This window comes from Lathamus discolor, chromosome 4, assembly GCF_037157495.1.
Source record: "Lathamus discolor isolate bLatDis1 chromosome 4, bLatDis1.hap1, whole genome shotgun sequence".
NCBI lineage: Eukaryota > Metazoa > Chordata > Aves > Psittaciformes > Psittacidae > Lathamus > Lathamus discolor.
This window is the reverse complement of record NC_088887.1, coordinates 109,382,878-109,403,987: the sequence shown is the minus strand read 5'-3', so window position 1 is coordinate 109,403,987 and position 21,110 is coordinate 109,382,878. Positions and strand designations below refer to the sequence as shown.

Here is a 21,110-nt window from a genome sequence, read left to right as displayed (position 1 = left end):
ACCCACCAGTACATGATTAAAAACAGACAGACAGTTCAGGAGCTGTTCCTTTAGAACAGTGCTTCCCCGAGACACAGCTTCATCTTGAAATTGGCTGTTTGTCAGATTAGATTCTTCTCCCTGGTCAGGTAACAAAATCCAGCACTATCTGCTTTAATCTAAATTACAGGACTAGTGTGACTCATCTCAGATCTATCCAGGCCATGTTTCCTGCACTACAGCATTACTCCCATTCTTGTCTTCTGAACAGCCATTCTGAGTTTTATTTAGACCTTCCTGTTACTCATCCAACACAGAGGACTCCTCTGCACTCAATGACTGGTAACTTTTGACTTCAAGACGTCTATTTTAGTTTACTCATACACATACAGAAATGGCAAGCAATTATGTTGGTCTTACCTGTTTCTCACTGAGATGGTTGGTTAGTAATAAACTGAGATCAGCTTTCCAATGAAACTATAATATGCTTTTTTGCACCTAAAATGTGAGAGAATCTCAATTATGTGTTTTTGCAGATTTGCACAACAAATAGCAAAGACTTCAAACCAGAAAGCACATTTATCATGTTGTGCCTGTTTTAGAAAAGTATTTTCCTCCCCCTAATCCAACAGAAAAGATCCAGTATTAGAACACAGAGCGCAAAAGCAGGAATTACCTATCCATTACCTTAGCATAATAACTCATTTTGGAGCAGACTATGGGACACAAGTTACCCTTAACTTCTAAACATGCTGATGTGATTCTATGGAACATATTTTCTTCTACTTGATTTCAACCAATTCCTAGGGACTTTTTAGGCCTAAAAAAACCCTGAAAGACCCACCACAAGCAAAACCATAGAATCATCAGAAGTGTTACAGCACAGGCTACCTGATTTAACATTTTCCTCTTCAGGGCCACTTTCCACCCACTGACTGTCACTGGTTAGCAATCGATTTTGTGATTCACTGAGTGGTCGAGTAGGAAAGGACTGATTTGGTCCAGAGCTGAGAAGTAAGCAAAGTCAACAAGAATTCTATAATGGCAGGAGCTGCTTATTTCAGACATTTCTAGTTACTCAGAGCAAGGCAAACAAAACCCTACACCGACAACTAAAAATGATCCCCTGCTCCCAATTCTAATTCTCCTATACAGTTGCTCTGGCCATCAGTCTAAACCCTTACCTGACATAGGCCACTCACAGTTCTAATGGAGAAAACCACAGATTGATAGACGAGAAACGGCATGCGAACAACAACGCTACTGCCACACAGTTGAAAAGAAAACCTAACCAGTACTATCTCAAAGAACAACCTAATGCCATTTTATCCCACCAGCAAATGCTAGTGCCTTATGCTGAACACCTTCCTAATGCGAAAGGACACTGCTGTTTGCACAAAGGTCCTGCTCTTGTGTAAATTCCACAGGTTATGTTGCACTAGAAGCAAATTCTTCACAGTATTGCCTTTGAACCCCTTAATGCTTGATAAATCAGGTGACCGCTGCTCACAACATCAGCTACTAACTCACAAAACTTACACAGAAGGCTTCTAAAATGGCAAATGTAAACATCCCCAAGTAATGAGCTAAACCCCTCCAGTGTTAAAAGCCAGCAAACAGCCACAATGATCAACCCCTCTTGCAAATTGTGTCTCAACATCCCTTGTTTAAACATACTAGAGGAGGAGAAATACAAATACCACCTAGCCTCTCATTCAAAAAAATATCTTCAGCATTTCTTTTTTTTCTTCCATGGACCATTTTTCAGCCTCCCCTAGGACTTTTCTGACTGTTGATAAGAACCAGTAAGCTCTCTTACTTTCTGTATTACTGTTCCCTCTGTTACAGGTCAAAACCAAGAAAACACTTTCTGCATCAAGCAATACCACTTTTTAGTCTTGATCCAGTTCTGCTCTAAGTATGGAGCAGTACAAAATCAGTATCTCAAATACTATAGTTACCTTTTGGCAGGTTCATTTTGGCTTGAGACAGCAAGTTGCTCTGGATCCATAATCACCAAACGAGTCGGGAAATTACACCCATCGCCCAAACTAAACCGGAAACAAAGATTCAGATTACTGTTTGTAGTTGACTTTAATGAACTGAACAAGTACCCATGCAATAAGCAAACACTACAGGCTTGAATCAATTACTTGAGTGCAGCACTGAACTCTGGACTTGAGCAAGGCAGTTCTAACCACTAAGCTGGATGATCAGTTAATTAAATCTTGGAGCTCAAATGATTCCCACTCTACCATGCAGTATGGACTGCTGAGCACAGCACTAGCCTATCTATTTCAAAACCACTGTTTCTGTAGACTGTAGTTCTTGTCTTCCCATAAACCACCATGCACATGTAGTCAGACTTACATAGTCATGTAGTATTTACAACCCCAGAAGCTGTAGCATAAATAATATTTCGGTGGCCGTGCTTTTCCCTCTGCCCATCATTCTGAGGTTAGCTAAGCCTTCTTTTAAAGCAAGTTTAATTAGGATAAACGTGGTGGCAAAACAGCCTGATCTGTCTACAATATAGCTGAGTCAACTTAAAATCTTTTTATTACCTCTGCTGCTTGCAACCAGACCTCAGCTTCACAAATAGGCTCACCAACCTTTTAAACTGATATACAGTCCCCAAAAGCAATGTTGAAACACTGCTCCTACTTAGTTCTGCTGACTTTCAGGAGTGGTGGGAGTGGGCAGCAGGTCAGCCTTGTTTCAAGCTTCTGAGGCTTGTTTGCAACTCCCTAACACTGGCAAGTTTTAAACCAGTTTTACATCAGTTTTTGTTGTTTTGGTTTTTTTTTTTCCTTTTTTTTTTTTTGCATTGCTGCTTATTTACATGCACTTTTTCAGGCAGCTCTGATACTGAAACTGTCAGCAGCAGCAAAAGGAACACTGTAAAATGTTCTTAGGGGTAAGAGGGGGTGTTTTCAAACTGACTGTTGCTCCAGCTGAACAACATCAAGCAGTTGAAGTTCAAGCATTTGGATCTCTACTGAGCTGCTGATTTCTGCTCTACAATTAGACACTAATACTATAGCCAAAAGGTGTATATATTTTGAACTACACTTCTCAAACCTTTCCAAGTTTCTGTATCTAGGAGACCCTTGTCATTGAATGAAAACCCCACACAATTTGCTCAGTTTTCTCCGCACATTTTCCCTACACCAATATTCATTGTGCAAGATTTACAAGTTGGCATTTCAGCTGTCTCTTATTTTTTTAGGAGAAGGGGAAGCAAGGTGAAAGTCATGGAATCGATTTATTCCCAATTCATTCCCATTCAGACTGAATACCTGGTAAAGATAGGGATTAGCCAATACTTCTTTTCATCTCCGAAAACTTCCCTCAGATTTTTGCTGCATCCAAGAGAAAAGCCATTTTTATCAGGGCCATTTCGAAATGTAGGTGCACGGAATGTTTCTGTAAAAGAAAAACATGCAGTATCTCTAAAGTGATAAGGAGTCAGGGAAGATAAACACACTCAAACTTCTCTATTGTGAAAACAGTGTTGGGCAGGCTGAGACAATCTTGATGTATATTATGGGGGATGGGGGAAAGTAATCTCGAGTAATCAGAAAGCATTACAAAAATAATCACAGGGTTACTGACAAAAACAGAAAGGTAAGAAAGTCACATAAGCAGAACAGTCATCTTTCTCTCTTTACTTTAACCTAAGGTCTGAGACAGAGCTAAGTACCATCAGCATGCCAAAGTGCCAAAGATACCACACCCCTTATCCATCAATGGCTAGTGCTCTCTTTGGCCTGTGAAACCTTCTTTGAGCAGAAGGCTTCTTCTTCCAAAAGCAATTTACCATAAGCACCACTGGACCTGAACCCATACAGGACAGTATTTTGTACTTCTGCCAAGGCCTGAAGCTGAATTAAGAGCATCCCATGGTATCAGGGAAAGATGGTAACTAATACATTAGAAACACGGACGCACCATGTGCTGTAGTAAGCCACCACCAGTTTTCTAGTCAGTCCAGTTACACCCCTGGGAAGTACTGAGAGGACTCATTGCTCTCTTCATACCAACAGCTCTTCTTTTTACAATCATGATCCAGACAGTAAATAAAAGTACCGGGTTACCAACTGTGACCAGTGACTTTTAGGCAAGGAACATGCTAAAATTTTGTTCAAAGCTAAAAGGGAGACTGAATATTCCCTAAATGTAGATATGTTAAAAGAAAAAAGGACTCAAACAGCCTTCCTGTCAAGCAATCAAAACACTTCCTCCATCAAAAAATTCTAGCAAGCTGAAAATTATTTCAGCTTTTAACCAATCCACTTATTTTTTGAGCTTAGAAATTTAACTTCCATTGAAAGGTGTAAGATTTTGATTTAACTCAGTTGTGGAAACACCCACCGGTCCCTATCCTCTCCACCCCCCAAAAGAAACACTTAAAAATTGATTTAGCAAGAACTTCAGATATTTCAGCTCATGCACGTAACTTGCTTATGCTGGTCAATGCCATTTAAAACATGTAGGCATAGAAAATATGTGAATCTTTCATTATTTAGGAAGTGTGCATCAGTGTTTCCATTTTTATAGCACTGCTTTTACAAGCCACTTCCTAATAGGGTCCATTTTCTCTCACAGGATCTAGTTTAAAATGTAGCATGCTAATATACAGTAGAGCCTTTACCCTGGGTGGGTCCACCCAGCTACTCAAAGTATTAAAACAAGAGGGTTACTGACAAGTAGCAATTAGGTAATGTAGTTAACGCTATAAAAACCAAACACACACACACAAAAATGCACAGTGCCTCAGAGATCTCGAAAGTACAAACAGAAGAAATTAACATTCATCATGAATCTGAATGCTTGGCTCCAGCAGAGGACCCCTATACATGCTTCATTTCCCTGTATGTTTCACCTTTAAATTACTTTCACTAAATATGCTTTTTATTGCACAATACTTTACAAAACTGTTTATATGTGATGGCATACCCCGTAGGCCTCACATCCCCACTGACTTGTTGGTTTTCTGGACAACAAACAGTTCTACATTCAAATTAACTGACCTATGGTTGATCTGTTTTTGCCAACTAGCCAGCAGTGGTAGCTGAAGAGTGACAGTATGCTGATGAAGAACATGGCTGCCACAAAGAAAAGGAAAAGGACGTGGAATTTTGCATGGGTATCCGGCAATTCATTCTGGGAAGAAAGAGAGAAAGAGATTAATACATTAACACTTCTTAGCAACTAATACAGCATTGTCATTAAACATTTTTCTGCCACACCCATTCTGGTATAGGTCTTTCACCTCACTTTTCACAAAGTTAAAAAAGCACAAGCCCAGCTTTCATTTCATGTCATGCTAGGCTGGTATACAACAGCCTCGAAAGCTGATGGGTACCCCTCAACCTGAGTTTAGTAGCACGAGTACCTATGTTCATGTCTTAGTTTTTAAATGCATAGTAAGGAGCAAGGCGGGGGAAAAAAAAAAAAGATTCCTATACTAAAAGAATGTTAACTGTCCACCCACAGCCAAAGAGACACAGAGAAAACATGTCCAAAATCATTTCATTTGAAGGGAAGAAAATACAACAAAAATGTCCAAACCCTTTCCCAGCAAAGGACCTGCTTCTGAACTGCTGCAAGGAATATAAAAGGGGAAGGGCTGTCATACTGTCTTTCCAAGACTGAACAACTAGAGACAAGACATGGGACATATCTTCAATTTTTTATGATCTCTGAGATTTCGGCAATAACCAGCATGTGCCTACCAAAACCAATCTGCCATGTCTGACTAGGCAGAAGTGAATCACCAGAAGATATATGTGAAAAACAATTTCAGTACAACCACCAGATAAAAAAAATAAAACCTCCCACCCATATCAGATAGTCAATTCCACCCCCTAGCCTAGGTATTTTTAGGCTTGCACTTTCAAGAGGCCAGTGGGATTTGTAACAATACTATTCTGCTTCTACATCCTCAAAATCACAGAGCTTTTAAGTAGCTGACCTTTAACAGCACTATGAAAGCAGAGATGCTATTTTTATTCAGCTGTTTAGTTAGCATTATTGCCATTACTTTTTCCATTAGCTCATTAAGTATACCCACTTATCTAAGGCTGATTTTTTTTCTTTTAGACTAAAACACATTTCAATTAAGATCAAGTGCACATGGGCATTATCTTTATCCCTGTACACTGCCTATATTCACAGGAAACACATTACAAGTCTCCTTCCTTCTGTGATGGTGTAAATAACTACTATGGATGACTGCATTAGAAAAATTACAGCAGGAACAGTATTTAAATAATTACAGCAATATTGAATTTTACCTTTGGACAATTCTCTGCAGCTTTCCTGTGGCAAAGCTTTGCGCAAACAAAGACAATTATTAAACACTAGTATTACGTTAAGACGAAGTGTCTGAAAACAGCACAGGCTTTGTTAAGAACAAAATGGTTGGTGCTCTCAGACGTGCCAATTTCTAACACCCAACCTAACCCAGTAGTCTGAGCCCCTGTTCCCCAAGAGGATGGAGGAGAGAGTACATAAGAGCACACCACTAACTTCCAAAGCATAATATCTGCCACTGAAATATAGAAGTACTGCTATTCTGGATCACTTCCAAGTGGTTCCTCATGTTGAGCAGCCTGACTACACCAGGTGCATTTTTTGAATCACAAGTAATGCTTACATGAATATTCTGTATGACGAAACCATTCAGAAAGGTCTGAAAAGCCCAGAATACTCCAGAAGTATAAAGAATTGTTTATAAATTACAAAATCTTTCTAACTTCAGAACACATCTATTACCATTAGATGTAGTTTCAGTCAAAACCATAAAAAAAATAAATTGCCATTCTTTGTACAAAGAACCTATCAGTACATCAGTACAGTTTTTCTTCTTTCCAAGTACTGAAATATGCTTGTGGCATGTATCTTCAGTGTAACATCTGAAATTGAACCAGTACGTAAGAAAATAAAGAAACAGGAAAGCTTAGTTTAAATTAGCTTTTAAATTCCAAGGTTTATACCTAAAGAGTGGTATTAGTCATCTCAGCTAAGATGCTAGAGCTTAATGACTCTGTTGTAGGCAAGATGTATAGCTTTAAGTTACACTAATCTGTGCAGAAAGCCTATGGAAGAGCCCAGGGATTTACCATGGAGTCAAGCAGATACACACAGCATTTATAAAATGCTGGCTAACATCAGATCATGCTACAGAAAGCAAATGATAACACAGTCCAGCTCTTTGAACTGCCAGCTAAATTCAGTTTCCTTATTTACTGCCTTTTTATTGATAAAGTTTTGCTTTCACAGTTTGTGCAACAGTCCCTCTTCCCCCTGCTGTAGGGATGTGTTGTATTTCGTGATCCATTGAAATCAAAGCTATCAAAACACATATTCAAACTGCCACTTATTCCTAAGCTTCATGTTAAAGCTATGATAACTCCTCCTACCTCAGAGCACACTGCATTAATCCCCAGTTTCCTAATTCATTCTTGTAAGTTCTATTTCTGTGACTCTTTTGGAATTGCATATTTAAACAAAATGGTTCTCGATAAAGAATTCTCAGGCCAATTCTTCATTTTGAAACTCTAATATCAGTACCAGCTTGTCCTTTGTGTTTTCTGTGGGCCAGAAAATACAGGTTTACTTCCAGTTGCATCTTCTTAAAACAGTGGCTTTATAACCTGAGAGGGATTTTTTTGGATTACCCATTATTAATCTGCATAATCTCCAGAGAGCATTTACGTCTTCTGACTACCCAGTTTCAGCCACTGGCTGTAAATTCTTGAATGACAGCTGCAGAACTGAAGCATCTTTCAAAACAAGACCAATTCCTTCCTGGAGAGAAGCATGCAGGCTTTGAGTGTATATAACAGGCTTATTCACAGTTGTGTTCTAGCAGCCATAGCACGTTAAAAGAGAGTGAAACTTCAAACATTTGTTACTTAAAAACATTATGCTCAGCAGTACAGAAGCAGAGTGTTGCAGGTGAGAGAGTTGTGGAGCTTAGAAAAGGAAGCAATCTGCACAACAAAATGTAGGCTACTTAGCACACATAATAAACTGAAGCCAGTCACTATTATGAAGAGTCCCCTTACAAACTCCTTCAAAAGCATAGAGTCATCTGAGCATGTATCAGGTCACAAAAAAAAAATCAAATTCCACAACAAAAAATGTGCTGTCAAAGCTTGACTGATTGCTCATTTTTTAGTAGCTAGATCTAACTTAGATGTCAAAAAATGTCAAAAGATCTGGTATTTGTCTTTATGGGTACATGCAAGAGGAATGAGCTCTAACTAAGGATATGGAATCTTTTCTTTTTTTGTTTTGCTAATACAACTGAAGTTTTGCAGAAACATGCACCATCTACAAGAACATGTATCACATCCCTGAACTAGCTCTGCTCAGAGCTGCCAAAATAATTTGGAGGACAATGAAAGCCACTGAAAACAGCTAGAAAATACAGGGTTTTCAAGGGGGAGAGAGTGCAGCAAGAATGAGAATAGACAGAAATATACACTGGGAAGTACCACCATGCACTATGTAAACAAAGCATCAAGGACTGGGCATTCAGCCAGCACTGGTGTTTGTTTCAAATACATTTTGGTTGAACTGAGGTTTTATCTATTCATCTTTAACAACTTCCTAGGTAGAAATAAAAACGTTAAGTGTCTAGGAAAAGTAGTTATCAGTGTGAAAAAAGGAGTAATTCATATTCCCTTAATCTATAAAACATATTTTAACATCCACATCAGTGTGTAAGCCTGTAGTAAACATTTACAGCCAGTGTAGTTGTTCCACCACTGTATGAACAATATGAAGATCTTTCTTCAGCACTTCTGTATAGAGCACGAATGTAGATGTCTTGCGTGTGTAAGTGGGAAACAACAAGACTCTCTTCAACAGAAGAGTTGGGTAAGTGCGTATCTCAGAAGGTTTGGAAGTATCTGCGTATGTGCTGTGTCTCTATGCAAGTATTATCCATAGCGCAAAAGACTGGATTGCTAAAACGTGTTGTTAGCAGGTACACCTTCACAACCTCACTATTACAAGGTCTGAAGTGCCCAAGGATACACTCCCCCCAAAAAGCAGTTCATCTTCCATCCCAACACTGGGTATATACAGTAGTATATATGATGATTTGAAAAACATAAGTGAGAAAGAAAAAAAAAGAAAAAGAAACACTGCCATTTGAAGCCATACTGTAACATTTCTGTCAAGCTTTGAGGGGACAAGACTAACATCTAGAGAGCCTCAACAGAAAATGTCAAAACAGTAATCTGTCTGGTGCTGTAGCAGACAAAGCTGAGCATTTGCAATATACTGAAGCAGTCTACAGACAGTACATGTCAGCAGTACTCCACTCCCATCTGGATACAGATGTAGAGAGAAGCTTACAGGACTCTATTCTGCAGTCAAAAGAAATTGCCTAAAAGCTTACATACTAGAGACATAGTAAATTTTGCAAGCCTACACGATTATCTTGAGTGCGCCCTCAGCAAGTTTGCTGATGACACCAAGCTGTGTGGTCCGGTTGATATGCTGGAGGGAAGGGATGCCATCCAGAGGGACCTTGACACGCTTGTAAGGTGGGCTGATGCCAACCTTATGAAGTTCAACCATGACAAGTGCAAGGTCCTACACCTGAGTCGGAGCAATCCCAGGCACAGCTACAGATTGGGCAAAGAAGAGATTCAGAGCGGCCCTGAGGAGAAGGACTTGGGGGTGCTGGTTGATGAGAAAATGAACATGAGCTGGATTCAGTGTGCACTCGCAGGCCAGAAAGCCAACCGTATCCTGGGCTGCATCAAAAGAACCGTGACCAGCAGGTCGAAGGAGGTGATCCTGCCCCTCTACTCTGCTCTTGTGAGACCTCACCTGGAGTATTGTGTGCAGTTCTGGTGTCCTCAACATAAAAAGGACATGGAACTGCTGGAACAAGTCCAGAGGAGGGCCACAAGGATGATCAGGGGGCTGGAGCACCTCCCGTATGACGATAGGTTGAGGAAGTTGGGGCTGTTCAGCCTGGAGAAGAGAAGGCTGCATGGAGACCTCATAGCAGCCTTCCAGTACCTGAAGGGGGCCTATAGGGATGCTGGGGAGGGACTCTTCGACAGGGACTGTAGTGACAGGACAAGGGGTAACGGGTTAAAACTTAAACAGAGGAAGTTTAGATTGGATATAAGGAGGAAATTCTTTCCTGTTAGGGTGGTGAGGCACTGGAATGGGTTGCCCAGGGAGGTTGTGAGTGCTCCATCCCTGGCAGTGTTCAAGGCCAGGTTGGATGAAGCCTTGGGTGAGATGGTTTAGTGTGAGGTGTCCCTGCCTATGGCAGGGGGGTTGGAACTAGATGATCTTGAGGTCCTTTCCAACCCTAACTATTCTGTGATTCTATGATTATGGTGCTGCCACCTCTTTCTGGAAGTCTACTTCAATCAGGCTATTTTAAACATCAGAGGAATATTAGCTCCGTGGAATGAGTGATTTAATATGAATACAGTGATTCAGAGATCTACTCTAATGGTAAGACCATGGCATCACCAAGTTCTGTCTGGGAAATACCCAAAAGCAAATGCAACAAGTGCAAGCACACTGCTACATTGTTTACAGTCACATATCAGAAGTAGCCCATTCTCGCAGGAATGCATTTTTATCAACTAAATCATTACAAAAGAGAGAAAACAATCCCTCTTAAGTTTACACCCTCTGCTGAAGGGTCTACTTCAGTATTCTGTCTGATGGGCTTTGGAAGAGCCTTGCTACAAATGCTGGCATTAAATGTTCATTGTGGTCAGATGTCCTGCAGACTTCTGTTGCACTAATACTTATGAAATGAGATGAACAATTCCTTTTTTTTTTTTTTTTCACCTCAAGCACTGACTGGTAAATATGTAAGAGCACATCTACAGATTCACCAGACATTGCACACCACGTGCTGGAAAGGAGCCGGGCAGATTTGGGAGTGGCACATTCACAAATTAAAAATTTATCTATTTACAGTCACGCAAGAAAGAACAGCAGAATCACACCATTTCATCTGAAATACCTGTCAAGCCACAGCTAGGACTGATAAATACATTCATGGCTTTCATCTCACACAATACTGAGAGCCCAATTACCAAATAGTTCCTTGCTCTCTAGTGACAGGCTGCTACACAGAACTGACAGGCTTAAAGAAACATAGCACTTTGGCAGGTAAGACCCATAGGCTTAGATGAACATAAACATACTTTTTGCACCATTTATCCTACCTGTCTAATGCAAACTGTCTCAAAATACAGCTATTCTGAGTACATGATGAAGCTTCTCTTACCCTGAACATGGCAACATCTTTTTGCTCCAATATTCTTTCTACAGCTATGGATAATGACTACTTTTCCCAGTTACTGACAGGAACAACATCTAAGTGCTGTTATTTACTTACAAAGATGTGATGGACAGCCTTTCACTTACAATGATTTTTCCCATGCTAGCTAATGGAAACTGATTAAAGGAATTCCAGCACCTGCTCTTCTGCCTAGAGACAGAAAGGCACATCACAAACTTTTGGAGATGAGAGAGACCACCACCAGAAGACACCCTGTTTAGCTTGGAATGGGACTGGAACAAAACTGATAGGGGGAATACAACACAGACATACAAGAATGGTTGCTCTTCACACGGATGTTATTAACTCTACTAAGATGTGTGTATGGTATCAATCATTTGACAACTGACTATAGTTGCAAGGGAGATATATATACAATGTGAACAGTATACATCTTAGCGTTCTACCCATATTAGATTGATAAAAACTACTAGTACGAAGTTCAGACATGCCTTTACAGGGACTCCAAAACAGAGCTTGGTCAGTTCCCAAGAAATTAATCTGCCTTATCTGGTAGCAGATTATCCATAGACAAGTCTAGGAAGATACAAAATTTTCATTTATATTTCACATTTCTTGCTATTTTTTATACACGTGTGTATACAGAGACACACACATGATTCTACATATTGTATTTAATGCAGCCAGTTCTTTCTATACCTACATATCTACATCCAATAGTCTCAAAAAAACCTGAGCTGTGCCACTCGATTTTGACGGAACAGAGAAATTGCACAGTGTCCTCATCAGAACCTCTTCCCCCTATTACTCATCCTGGGCAGTGTAATATATTTAATTCATTAATATTCAGAAGGTTCTTCTGCTTCAGTCACTTTGATTGATGCTGTTAATGCTAATGAACTATGGAACAGAGTAAATGGTGAGTGACAACATGCTGATACAGCCTCCAAAACCACATGCAGAATTAAACAAATGAAGAACAAAAAAAGCCTTAGAACTTACTGTCCAAAACTTTATGAAGTACTGCAAGACTGTAGCAGCAACAAACAGACAGTACAGTAAGGAATACATTAAAAACAGGAGGAAGAATTTGTAGTTAGAAAATCCCACACAATTATTCACCCTAGAAGGAGGGGAAACAGAAAGAGGTTATTATGATATTAAAAAAACCCCAACAAAACAACAACCCCCCCACCCCAAACCCCAATACGTTCAGCTTCTGCAGAGCATAATGTGTATGATGTCAGTGGTATGTCTAAAACAGTCTGGTACCAGTGTTCCAGAAGCATTTTAAGCCACCATTTTGAATGAAGTTTTTCCTCAGGCCAAATGATATGGGCCCTTCACATAAATTCTGTCCCCGCAAGGAGTTCTACAGGACAGGACATGAGCTGGCAAAGCATATGCTACATACAGTCTGTATAGGAAGCATCTCACACACTATGAACTAACTATAGCCATCATGGAAGAAAATATAAGCCTCTCCAATTTTGGTGGTTACAAAACCACCTAGAAGTCAACTACTGATAGAGTATTCTTACAGTGACAGCAGGTAATACTTTTACTGACTACCAATGAACACAAACTGCAGAAGAGTAACTGTCTGAGTGGGTCTTATGTATCATCCAGAATTGAGAACTTATTTTCACAGTGTAGTGGGTATCTCCTCTCCTCGTAACAACACCAAACTAAACAAAAGGAAGAAATGCCATTTCTCTCAGGTCTCACTAACGCCAGGGTTTCTCTGAAGAGAAATTGCATGGTTTGGGTTACTGGGTCTGCAACAATATGTTTCAACGCATCAGGAGCAAGATTTAATTTCACATATTAAAGCCTAAAGAAGTTATGTGAAAAATCAAGTTTTACTTCAGAGTTGCATTTTTACTTCAAAGTTGCATTTTTGAAGCAGCATCTAACTCATGCAGGATCTAACTCATTATTATTACTGATTTTTATAATTTTTAACTTACCATGGACAGTGGTGGTCCATTTTTAGTACACATCTGAAAGAGAATTTCCAGCAAGTTAAAGCAAAAAATACATTTTCTTTCTAAGGCATATACTTCTAGCTTCTGCAGGTTGGGGGTTGAGGGGAGTGGTATTGGGTTTTCTGTTTTCTTTTTGTTTTGTTTGCTTGTTTGTTCTTTAAAGTATTCTGCCCCACTGTATCTTTGTCAAATCCTTCTCAATCTTGCCAATTCTCTGTACTATAGAAGCCGTCCTTTCACACAAAAAGACCAAGTGAGATTCAGCGAAGTTATAAACAGAGTCTCCTAAATTAACAGGGGAAGCACTGCTGAGCAACACCACATAATAATTCATTAAGCCATGCTAGTTTTATGTGTGCATTGAGACAAAACAAATCTAAAGGACCCTTCAGCATTGTGTAGGTAAAGCATGTTAGCCTGGCATTCACTCCAAGTCTCCCTTAGGGCTATTTTTGCTTTTTTTGTTTTCTCCTTGCTTGTTTTTAAAGTTAATTGAGGAAAAGAACAGCACAGTGGGTAATCTGAACAGTCACACGCCATTTCCATCCAGTTCTATTGTAAGAACAGACACTAGACATTTCAGACACACAGACACTAGACATTTCAGACACACAGACACATTCACTGTATTTACTAATAAATCAGATTTTAGCCAAAAGACACGTATTAGGTTCTTCAGTTAACTATGTTTCTTCAAGCTCAACCTACTGAAGTCTCACTCATAGCTTCAGTCTTCAGTGCCCTCAGACATGTCTGATGATTCAGAATCAAGCTAGGGAATAGCAGGGATGCGTTTGAAATTGTTAAGGCATGCAATTCCACTGTCAACCTCCAAGATTTTTTGCATTATTAGTAGCACACATCTGTTTCAATGCTGAAAATAATCAAGATATAATAGTTCTATAATAAGCATTTGCTGGTGCTGGTGTCCCAGACCTGCCTTTCCTTGTTTTCAATTGCTGATTTTTAATTTACTTATTTATTAATATAAGCACTGTTTTACAAAGCCTCAAGCAGATTTCCTAGAAAGTTCTGCCAATTTGGAAAATGGGGCAGCAGTAAGAATATTGCACCAACAGGAAGAACTTTGCTCTTTCATTAAATCCAAGTACTGAGGGTCTGAAAGAGGAACAACAGTAATAAAATCTGTTGTGCAGAGGCTGACACACCAAAGATATGAACACACCAAACTGATGATCACAGGAAAGAGAAAACCCCATCATTTCAGATACAGTAACTTACATGTCACATGCAGAACAGTGGTGGCAGCGGTCAGGTTTGATTAGCTGGCATCGGTCACAGTATCTGATTGCTGCATTTAAGTGGCAAGGGTTAAGTCATTAGAACTCATTTAATTTTACAGAAGTTTTCTCCCTTAACATGAACCGAATCTTAAAGAGCTTCCTGCCTTCCCCTACCACACCTGCTCTCACAGGCCGTCACGTGCCTACTCTCATATATGTACTTCTGATTATTTTTAAAGAAATGTAACATATGAAAGTATTTTAAACACTTCAATCTATTACTACTGTACTGAGTCCATTTCCATTTACTCTTCGGCTTCCCAGTATTCCCATCCTTCATCCTGTGGCACTGATCTCCTATGGCTTGCTTGCTTTCACCTCTGGACAGGTTACTCTGGCATCCTATTGTGAAAACATGTTCTTTCAGCAAGCCAACTTCCTGCATTAGCCTTCTCTATCCTCTTCACCACAGAGTGATCTAGCAGACTGTTCAGTAAATCAGCTCTTCCTCATCTTTCCTGGATATTTTTAAACAAGCCTTCAGGCTCTTCTCAATGGAAACAAGACACCAGCACAAGCAGTTTGAAAGGGGGAGGAAAGCCAACACCTACAACTAAGAACTGCTAAGAGCTGGCAAGAGCTTCCCAGACCACTTGAGGAACTTAGACTGGGATTCCCTTAACGGGAGGCTTAAATTCAAAAAAGCCAGGTGTCCTTAGACTTTGGAAAGTCACAACTTTAGAACAGCTATTCTGAGGAGTTCATGTTTTTGGAAAACTATACAGGGTTCCTAGTTTCAAGAAAGCAAAACAGATTTATATACATATAAAAGATTTTTTTTTTTTAAGAGTATACATATGCATAAGACAGCAGTTTCACAGATCATTCATATACAAGTTGGAATCAAAATGCCTATACATATTAAAAGCAAATACAGAAATAGCCCCAACTAGCTTTGTACTGAATTACAGATGGGAATGGAATAACATTTATTCGTTCTTAAATTCTAGCCTTAAGTATGATGTTTCTCCTCTTGCTGAACTGATACCACTCATAAAAAGAAGTTTAAAAGGGGGGTATTAATGACTATAAAATTGAGTGAAAGGTTTAATTTTCTCTATTTCTAGCTGATTTAACTATATTTCTTTGTTGTGTTTATTTTTATAGCTATAATTAGAGATAAATGTTACCATCTCTCTGCTTGTTAGAAATGGTTTTTTTTTTAACTTATAATTATTCTAAAGAGCAGCTCCATCTTGAGATCCCCAGACAAAGGACTCCAGTTTATCTTGGGGGAAAAAACCCAAGTCCAAACAAATAACAAAACAAGGTCATTGCCTTTCAATATGTGCTTAATAGAATGTTCATTTAGTGACATCAAATGAAATCTGAATTAAACTAGCAGCTTCAGGAGCACAGAATTATCTTAATATCTCACCTCTCGATGCTGTTGTCGTGTAGATAGGCAAATCTTTAGCAGCTCTTCTCAAAATCTCCTGCTGATATTCTGGTCTCTCTTCTTTTTCATATTGCTCTTTATCAGCTTTTGACAAGCGGAACTAGGAGGGAGGGAGAAAACGGAACAACGGGAAGAAATTATTTGTTACTTTGTCTTCCAGTCAAGCTCCAAGGAAAAGACCCCGTGTATCTTATTCCTAGGTCTTTGGACAACCCCCACTCACTGACCAAAAAACCCCACATACAGAAAGAAGATTGCTACAGAAATTACAGGAGATCCTTCAAATTCCACAATAGTTCTGGGCAGATTTTAGAGAAAATAATCTTTATCTCTGTTCCATTATCTACACCATTTTCCCTTCAACACAAACGAAGGCAGAGACTCATGGCGAGTTTCAAGAAGGCACAACCTTTCTTTAGTTCCTGATGAGCATAAATTAAGTCATCTGTGAACAAGAGAAAAATGCAATATTCCTTTGTTCCTATAGGGAACTAAAGTTCTCTTCTCTGTCTTTCTCTTAGACAGGGGTACAAGCCAGAGAGGGCAAAAAGGTGGGGCAGAGGGCAGCTTCACGGCTTCAAGCACAGAAGCTGAAAGGGTTTAACTGGGATTTTCACTTGGGTGTTGCCAGCATTACAACTTCTACTTTTGTAGTCAGCAAATCCAGGAGCTGTATTGAAAGCAACTTCTCCAAAGCCTGTACAGTTTGAAAAAGTTCCAATTCTGAGTAAAGCATGAGGAGCATTCCTGTTGAAGCCTCACTAAAATGTAGAGCTTTACCAGAAGAAGCTGGAGAGCTTTTACTCACTTGTAAAACACTTTGTTTGGTATTCACTGAAATGGTGAGCTTTACCATTAAGCTCCACAAAACTCCCATGTGCTGACAAGCCTCAGTGGAGTGAGGGCTGAACTCACTATTTCCTTTGTATTTTTCTCTTCTGAAGGACTTTTAAACTCTGAGCTTCCTGCATGGACTACAAGAGCTCTTTCTATGAACACACAGACAAAGTATTCATGGAAGTGAGTGGAAAATCCTGTGTGTGCAGCTGGAACAAAAATTGGCTTAGTGTGGTTTAATACGACGATATTTTCCTACCAAGAACATGTATATGATTAGTTCATGTGGATTTTCCTCTCATCCTGTACTTTTTCCTCTTCTGGATTACAGTCAGTTGGCAAGCAACAGTGAAGACACCACTTAGAGAAAGGAAGAAGAAGTAAGACATTGCTGAATTTCTCTATTATTTCATTACCCAGAATGGAAACAAGTTGCCTCATATCTCACAGAATCTACTTAAGCCTCCTGTTCCATACAGCAGCATCCCAGTTATTGAGCCTACCTACCATTCAAAGGTGAAACATGAACCACAATCCCCTTATAAATAATCAGAATCTAGGACTGATCTACGTGAAGGGTGAAATTAGAGTTTAACCAAGAGTTTGACCTAATTTTTCAACTGTAATATCCAAGAGATGTTTACTCATACAGGAAAACTGAAGATGCTTACATCAAAAGTTTAAGGCAGATATGAAGCATCATGCCAGCAAACAGTGGTGCAATATTCCTTCTTCTCTACTGCCCTTGTGAGTCTGCTAGGTGACCCACTGCCTGTCTCCATGACCTGCAGTCAAGCCCAGGCTGCATCTTTAGATGAAATACTGCTTCTAAGTGACATTTCTAAGGCAAACCTTTAATGCACAGAAAAGGAACTAAATCACAACATTTAAAACTTTTTAATTTCTTCAAGTAATATCAATCATAGTATCACTCCAAAAATCCTGGATAGGATTTTGGTTTTCCAAAGAACTATATTTCTCTTCTAATTTCAAAAATTCATAGGGCCATGAGACCACAGTCTCTTTGGACAATAGCAGGATATGTTCACAGACATCAAAAGTTGTCTGTTACCACATAGTTAACAGAATTTTCAATGAGGTTCCAGCAGTTCTTATTGAAAACAGAAAGAGTCCCTTTGTTTCCTTCCTCTTTCTACATCTTGTGTAATGTTGATTGTTCTTTATTATGACAAATGTACAGGGATTACACTAAAACAACAGCAGCTGCAGAATCTTTTTTTAGTTCAATAGTAAGATCACAGGATGCTGTTTTGCAAGAATGGCTAATTTGAATGACTAAAAATATATACATTTATGCTGTCACACAATAGGGAGATTCTGAAATCAGGCTTTGTTTTTAAGTATAACCAGCATAAACTACTCACTGCTACACGAACAGAAGTCTTCTAGGTCTTGCCTAGAAAAAGGGCTGGTGGTTTTTTTTAGTTTGGTGGTTTTTTGTGTTTTGTTTTTAATGTGTGTTTTGTTGCTTGTTGTTGTTTGGTTCCTCCCTCCTCCCAATTTTTTAAGCTAACTGTAGAAAACTGCATTCAATCTGATTTACCTCCACACTTGCTATAGGAAACATTCATTACATGCCACATGCCCAAACCATCCCTTTCACTCATTGAATATGAAAAGTTTGCTACAACAATCATTTTAACTACAGAATAAGTACTGTCAGAAGAAGTTTCCTATTATTGAAGAATCCAATCACGAGTGGTGCCTCTCAGGGATCGGTGTTGGGACAGGTCTTGTTTAACGTCTTCGTCGCTGACATGGACAGTGGGATTGAGTGCGCCCTCAGCAAGTTTGCCGATGACACCAAGCTGTGTGGTCCAGTTGATATGCTGGAGGGAAGGGATGCCATCCAGAGGGACCTTGACACGCTTGTGAGGTGGGCTGATGCCAACCTTATGAAGTTCAACCATGACAAATGCAAGGTCCTACACCTGGGTCGGAGCAATCCCAGGCACAGCTACAGGTTGGGCAAAGAAGAGATTCAGAGCAGCCCTGCAGAGAAGGACTTGGGGGTGCTGGTCGATGAGAAAATGAACATGAGCCGGCAGTGTGCATTCGCAGCCCAGAAAGCCAACCGTATCCTGGGCTGCATCAAAAGGAGCGTGACCAGCAGGTTGAAAGAGGTGATCCTGCCCCTCTGCTCTGCTCTTGTGAGACCTCACCTGGAGTATTGTGTGCAGTTCTGGTGTCCTCAACATAAAAAGGACATGGAACTGCTGGAACAAGTCCAGAGGAGGGCCACAAGGATGATCAGGGGACTGGAGTACCTCCTGTATGAAGACAGGCTGAGGAAGTTGGGGCTGCTCAGCCTGGAGAAGAGAAGGCTGCGTGGAGACCTCATAGCAGCCTTCCAGTACCTGAAGGGGGCCTATAGGGATGCTGGGGAGGGACTCTTCGTCAGGGACTGTAGTGACAGGACAAGGGGTAATGGGTTAAAACTTAAACAGGGGAAGTTTAGATTGGATATAAGGAGGAAATTCTTTCCTGTTACGGTGGTGAGACACTGGAATCGGTTGCCCAGGGAGGTTGTGAGTGCTCCATCCCTGGTGGTGTTCAAGGCCAGGTTGGATGAAGCCTTGTGTGGGATGGTTTAGTGTGAGGTGTCCCTGCCCATGGCAGGGGGGTTGGAACTAGATGATCTTGAGGTCCTTTCCAACCCTAACTATTCTATGATTCTATGAAAGTTGCTAGGTATTAGCTTTATGATCAGTTCTAGTTCATATAGCTTTACAAAACCTAGAGTAACACAGTTCCAATCACATTTGAAACTCTCCCTGGTGCAATTTCAGAGCATTTCTTCTTGTCCTATTGCTTGTTTCTTGGGAGAACAGATGAACACCCACCTCACTACAACCTCGTTTCAGGCTGTAGAGACTGATAAGGTTTCCCCTGAGCCTCCTTCTCTTTAAACAACTCCAGTTCCCTCAGGTGCTACTCACAGGACTTGTGCTCTAGACCCCTGACCAGCTTCATTCATGCTTAGCTAAATAGCAGAACAGTCTTTAGCTCTTTTTGCTTTGTATTCTGTAGCTTAAGATGCAGATCTCTAAGCCATAATTAAGCACTGTGGAGCAGTGTTTGCTTTTCCTTAGAAGCATGGTTTAAACTCTTTTCAAAAGTGTTTAAGGTTGGCAGTAGCACTGAAAGTCAGCCTTGCCAAAAATAGAATAAAAATTCAATCCCCATAGAGTAACCAAAGCCTCAAACAGTTTAGCCAGTTTAAAAGCTTTATAAGACCAAGGAAGAAGGCCAAGAACATTGTAAATTTAGGGTGCCAATATTTAATCCTTACATACACACACCTTAGAGAAAAGAGAAAACAAGGTAACCCATCTCAGGCTTATTGCAATTAACACTGTGTTTTTACAAACCAAAACTTCTTAGGGTCATCATGTATTCTTTTGCCATTATATAAAGCTCCTTTATGTATTCACTTCTCAATTGTCCTTAAAGCTTAACCCTTGACTTACTAAGTTGTTCAGTCCTCTAAGTTATGAATATACACTGCATACCTACATTTTCTAACCAAAACAAAGGTCAAAACTGGCTAAAAGGGAAATATAAAAATGTTGTTACTGTATTTAGTTTTAAAAATTCCAAGTTTCAAGCAAACTACTTCAGAGCAAAGCACTGTACATGACTGTCAAACTCGTGACTAATTAAGTGCACATTTTGTATGAGGAAATGTCATTACACAAAGTATACGGTATTTTAAGAGTCACTTGATCATTTTCATTCATGATACACTGTCATACTGTTCTATTTCCGATAATAAGAAAGGAAAGGTGAATCATGCAGCGCTGCAAACAAGTTTCATCACTGAAAAGAGTTCAGCTATTTATGAAAAAGGCATTGACATTTTTCTAATGTTATATTTACCTCTTTAGAGGGGGATGCAGGAGATGTGAATATTGTCTTCCAGTAAGACCATACAAACATGAAAAATGACAGATGAAAAATCACAAGGTAGACAGCTGCAATACAATACAAATAAAGAGTTTGGTAAGTATAGCTGAAAAGAACATGAAATAAAATCCCTCATCTCTGATGAGGGCTAAACTATTACACTATGAATCACCTGATAAAATTATATTAAACCCTTTTCCCTGAATAGATTCAGTGCTTTAGGAGTGCTCACTTCAAAAAAAAAAAAAGAAAAAAGAAAAAGAGATAAATAATCACCAAATGTGATGGCTGTTATTCCTCAAGGAAATAATACGCTTTTGTGTATGATTCCAAAACAGACTTTGAAGGAAAAAAAACCCAACCCACCCCCA

General features: G+C 39.7%; 1 protein-coding gene across 6 annotated transcripts in view; it reads right to left on the bottom strand.

Moving 5' to 3' along the window:
- ZDHHC20 (zinc finger DHHC-type palmitoyltransferase 20) overlaps positions 1-21,110 on the bottom strand; it is a 47,001-nt gene that overhangs the window by 3,232 nt on the left and 22,659 nt on the right. For 4 of the 6 annotated variants that reach the window (XM_065678551.1, XM_065678545.1, XM_065678547.1 and 1 more), the window contains exons 3-12: positions 20,713-20,807; positions 15,955-16,075; positions 14,515-14,584; positions 13,255-13,287; positions 12,287-12,407; positions 5,013-5,145; positions 3,279-3,405; positions 1,941-2,030; positions 871-986; positions 400-477 (exon numbers count right to left, since the gene is read on the bottom strand). In XM_065678551.1, the coding sequence (XP_065534623.1) occupies positions 440-477; positions 871-986; positions 1,941-2,030; positions 3,279-3,405; positions 5,013-5,145; positions 12,287-12,407; positions 13,255-13,287; positions 14,515-14,584; positions 15,955-16,075; positions 20,713-20,772 (909 nt within the window). In that variant the 5' untranslated portion in view covers positions 20,773-20,807 and the 3' untranslated portion in view covers positions 400-439. The remainder of the gene's footprint in view (positions 1-399; positions 478-870; positions 987-1,940; positions 2,031-3,278; positions 3,406-5,012; positions 5,146-12,286; positions 12,408-13,254; positions 13,288-14,514; positions 14,585-15,954; positions 16,076-20,712; positions 20,808-21,110) is intronic. The other 2 variants (XM_065678548.1, XM_065678549.1) reach the window with 2 other exon arrangements.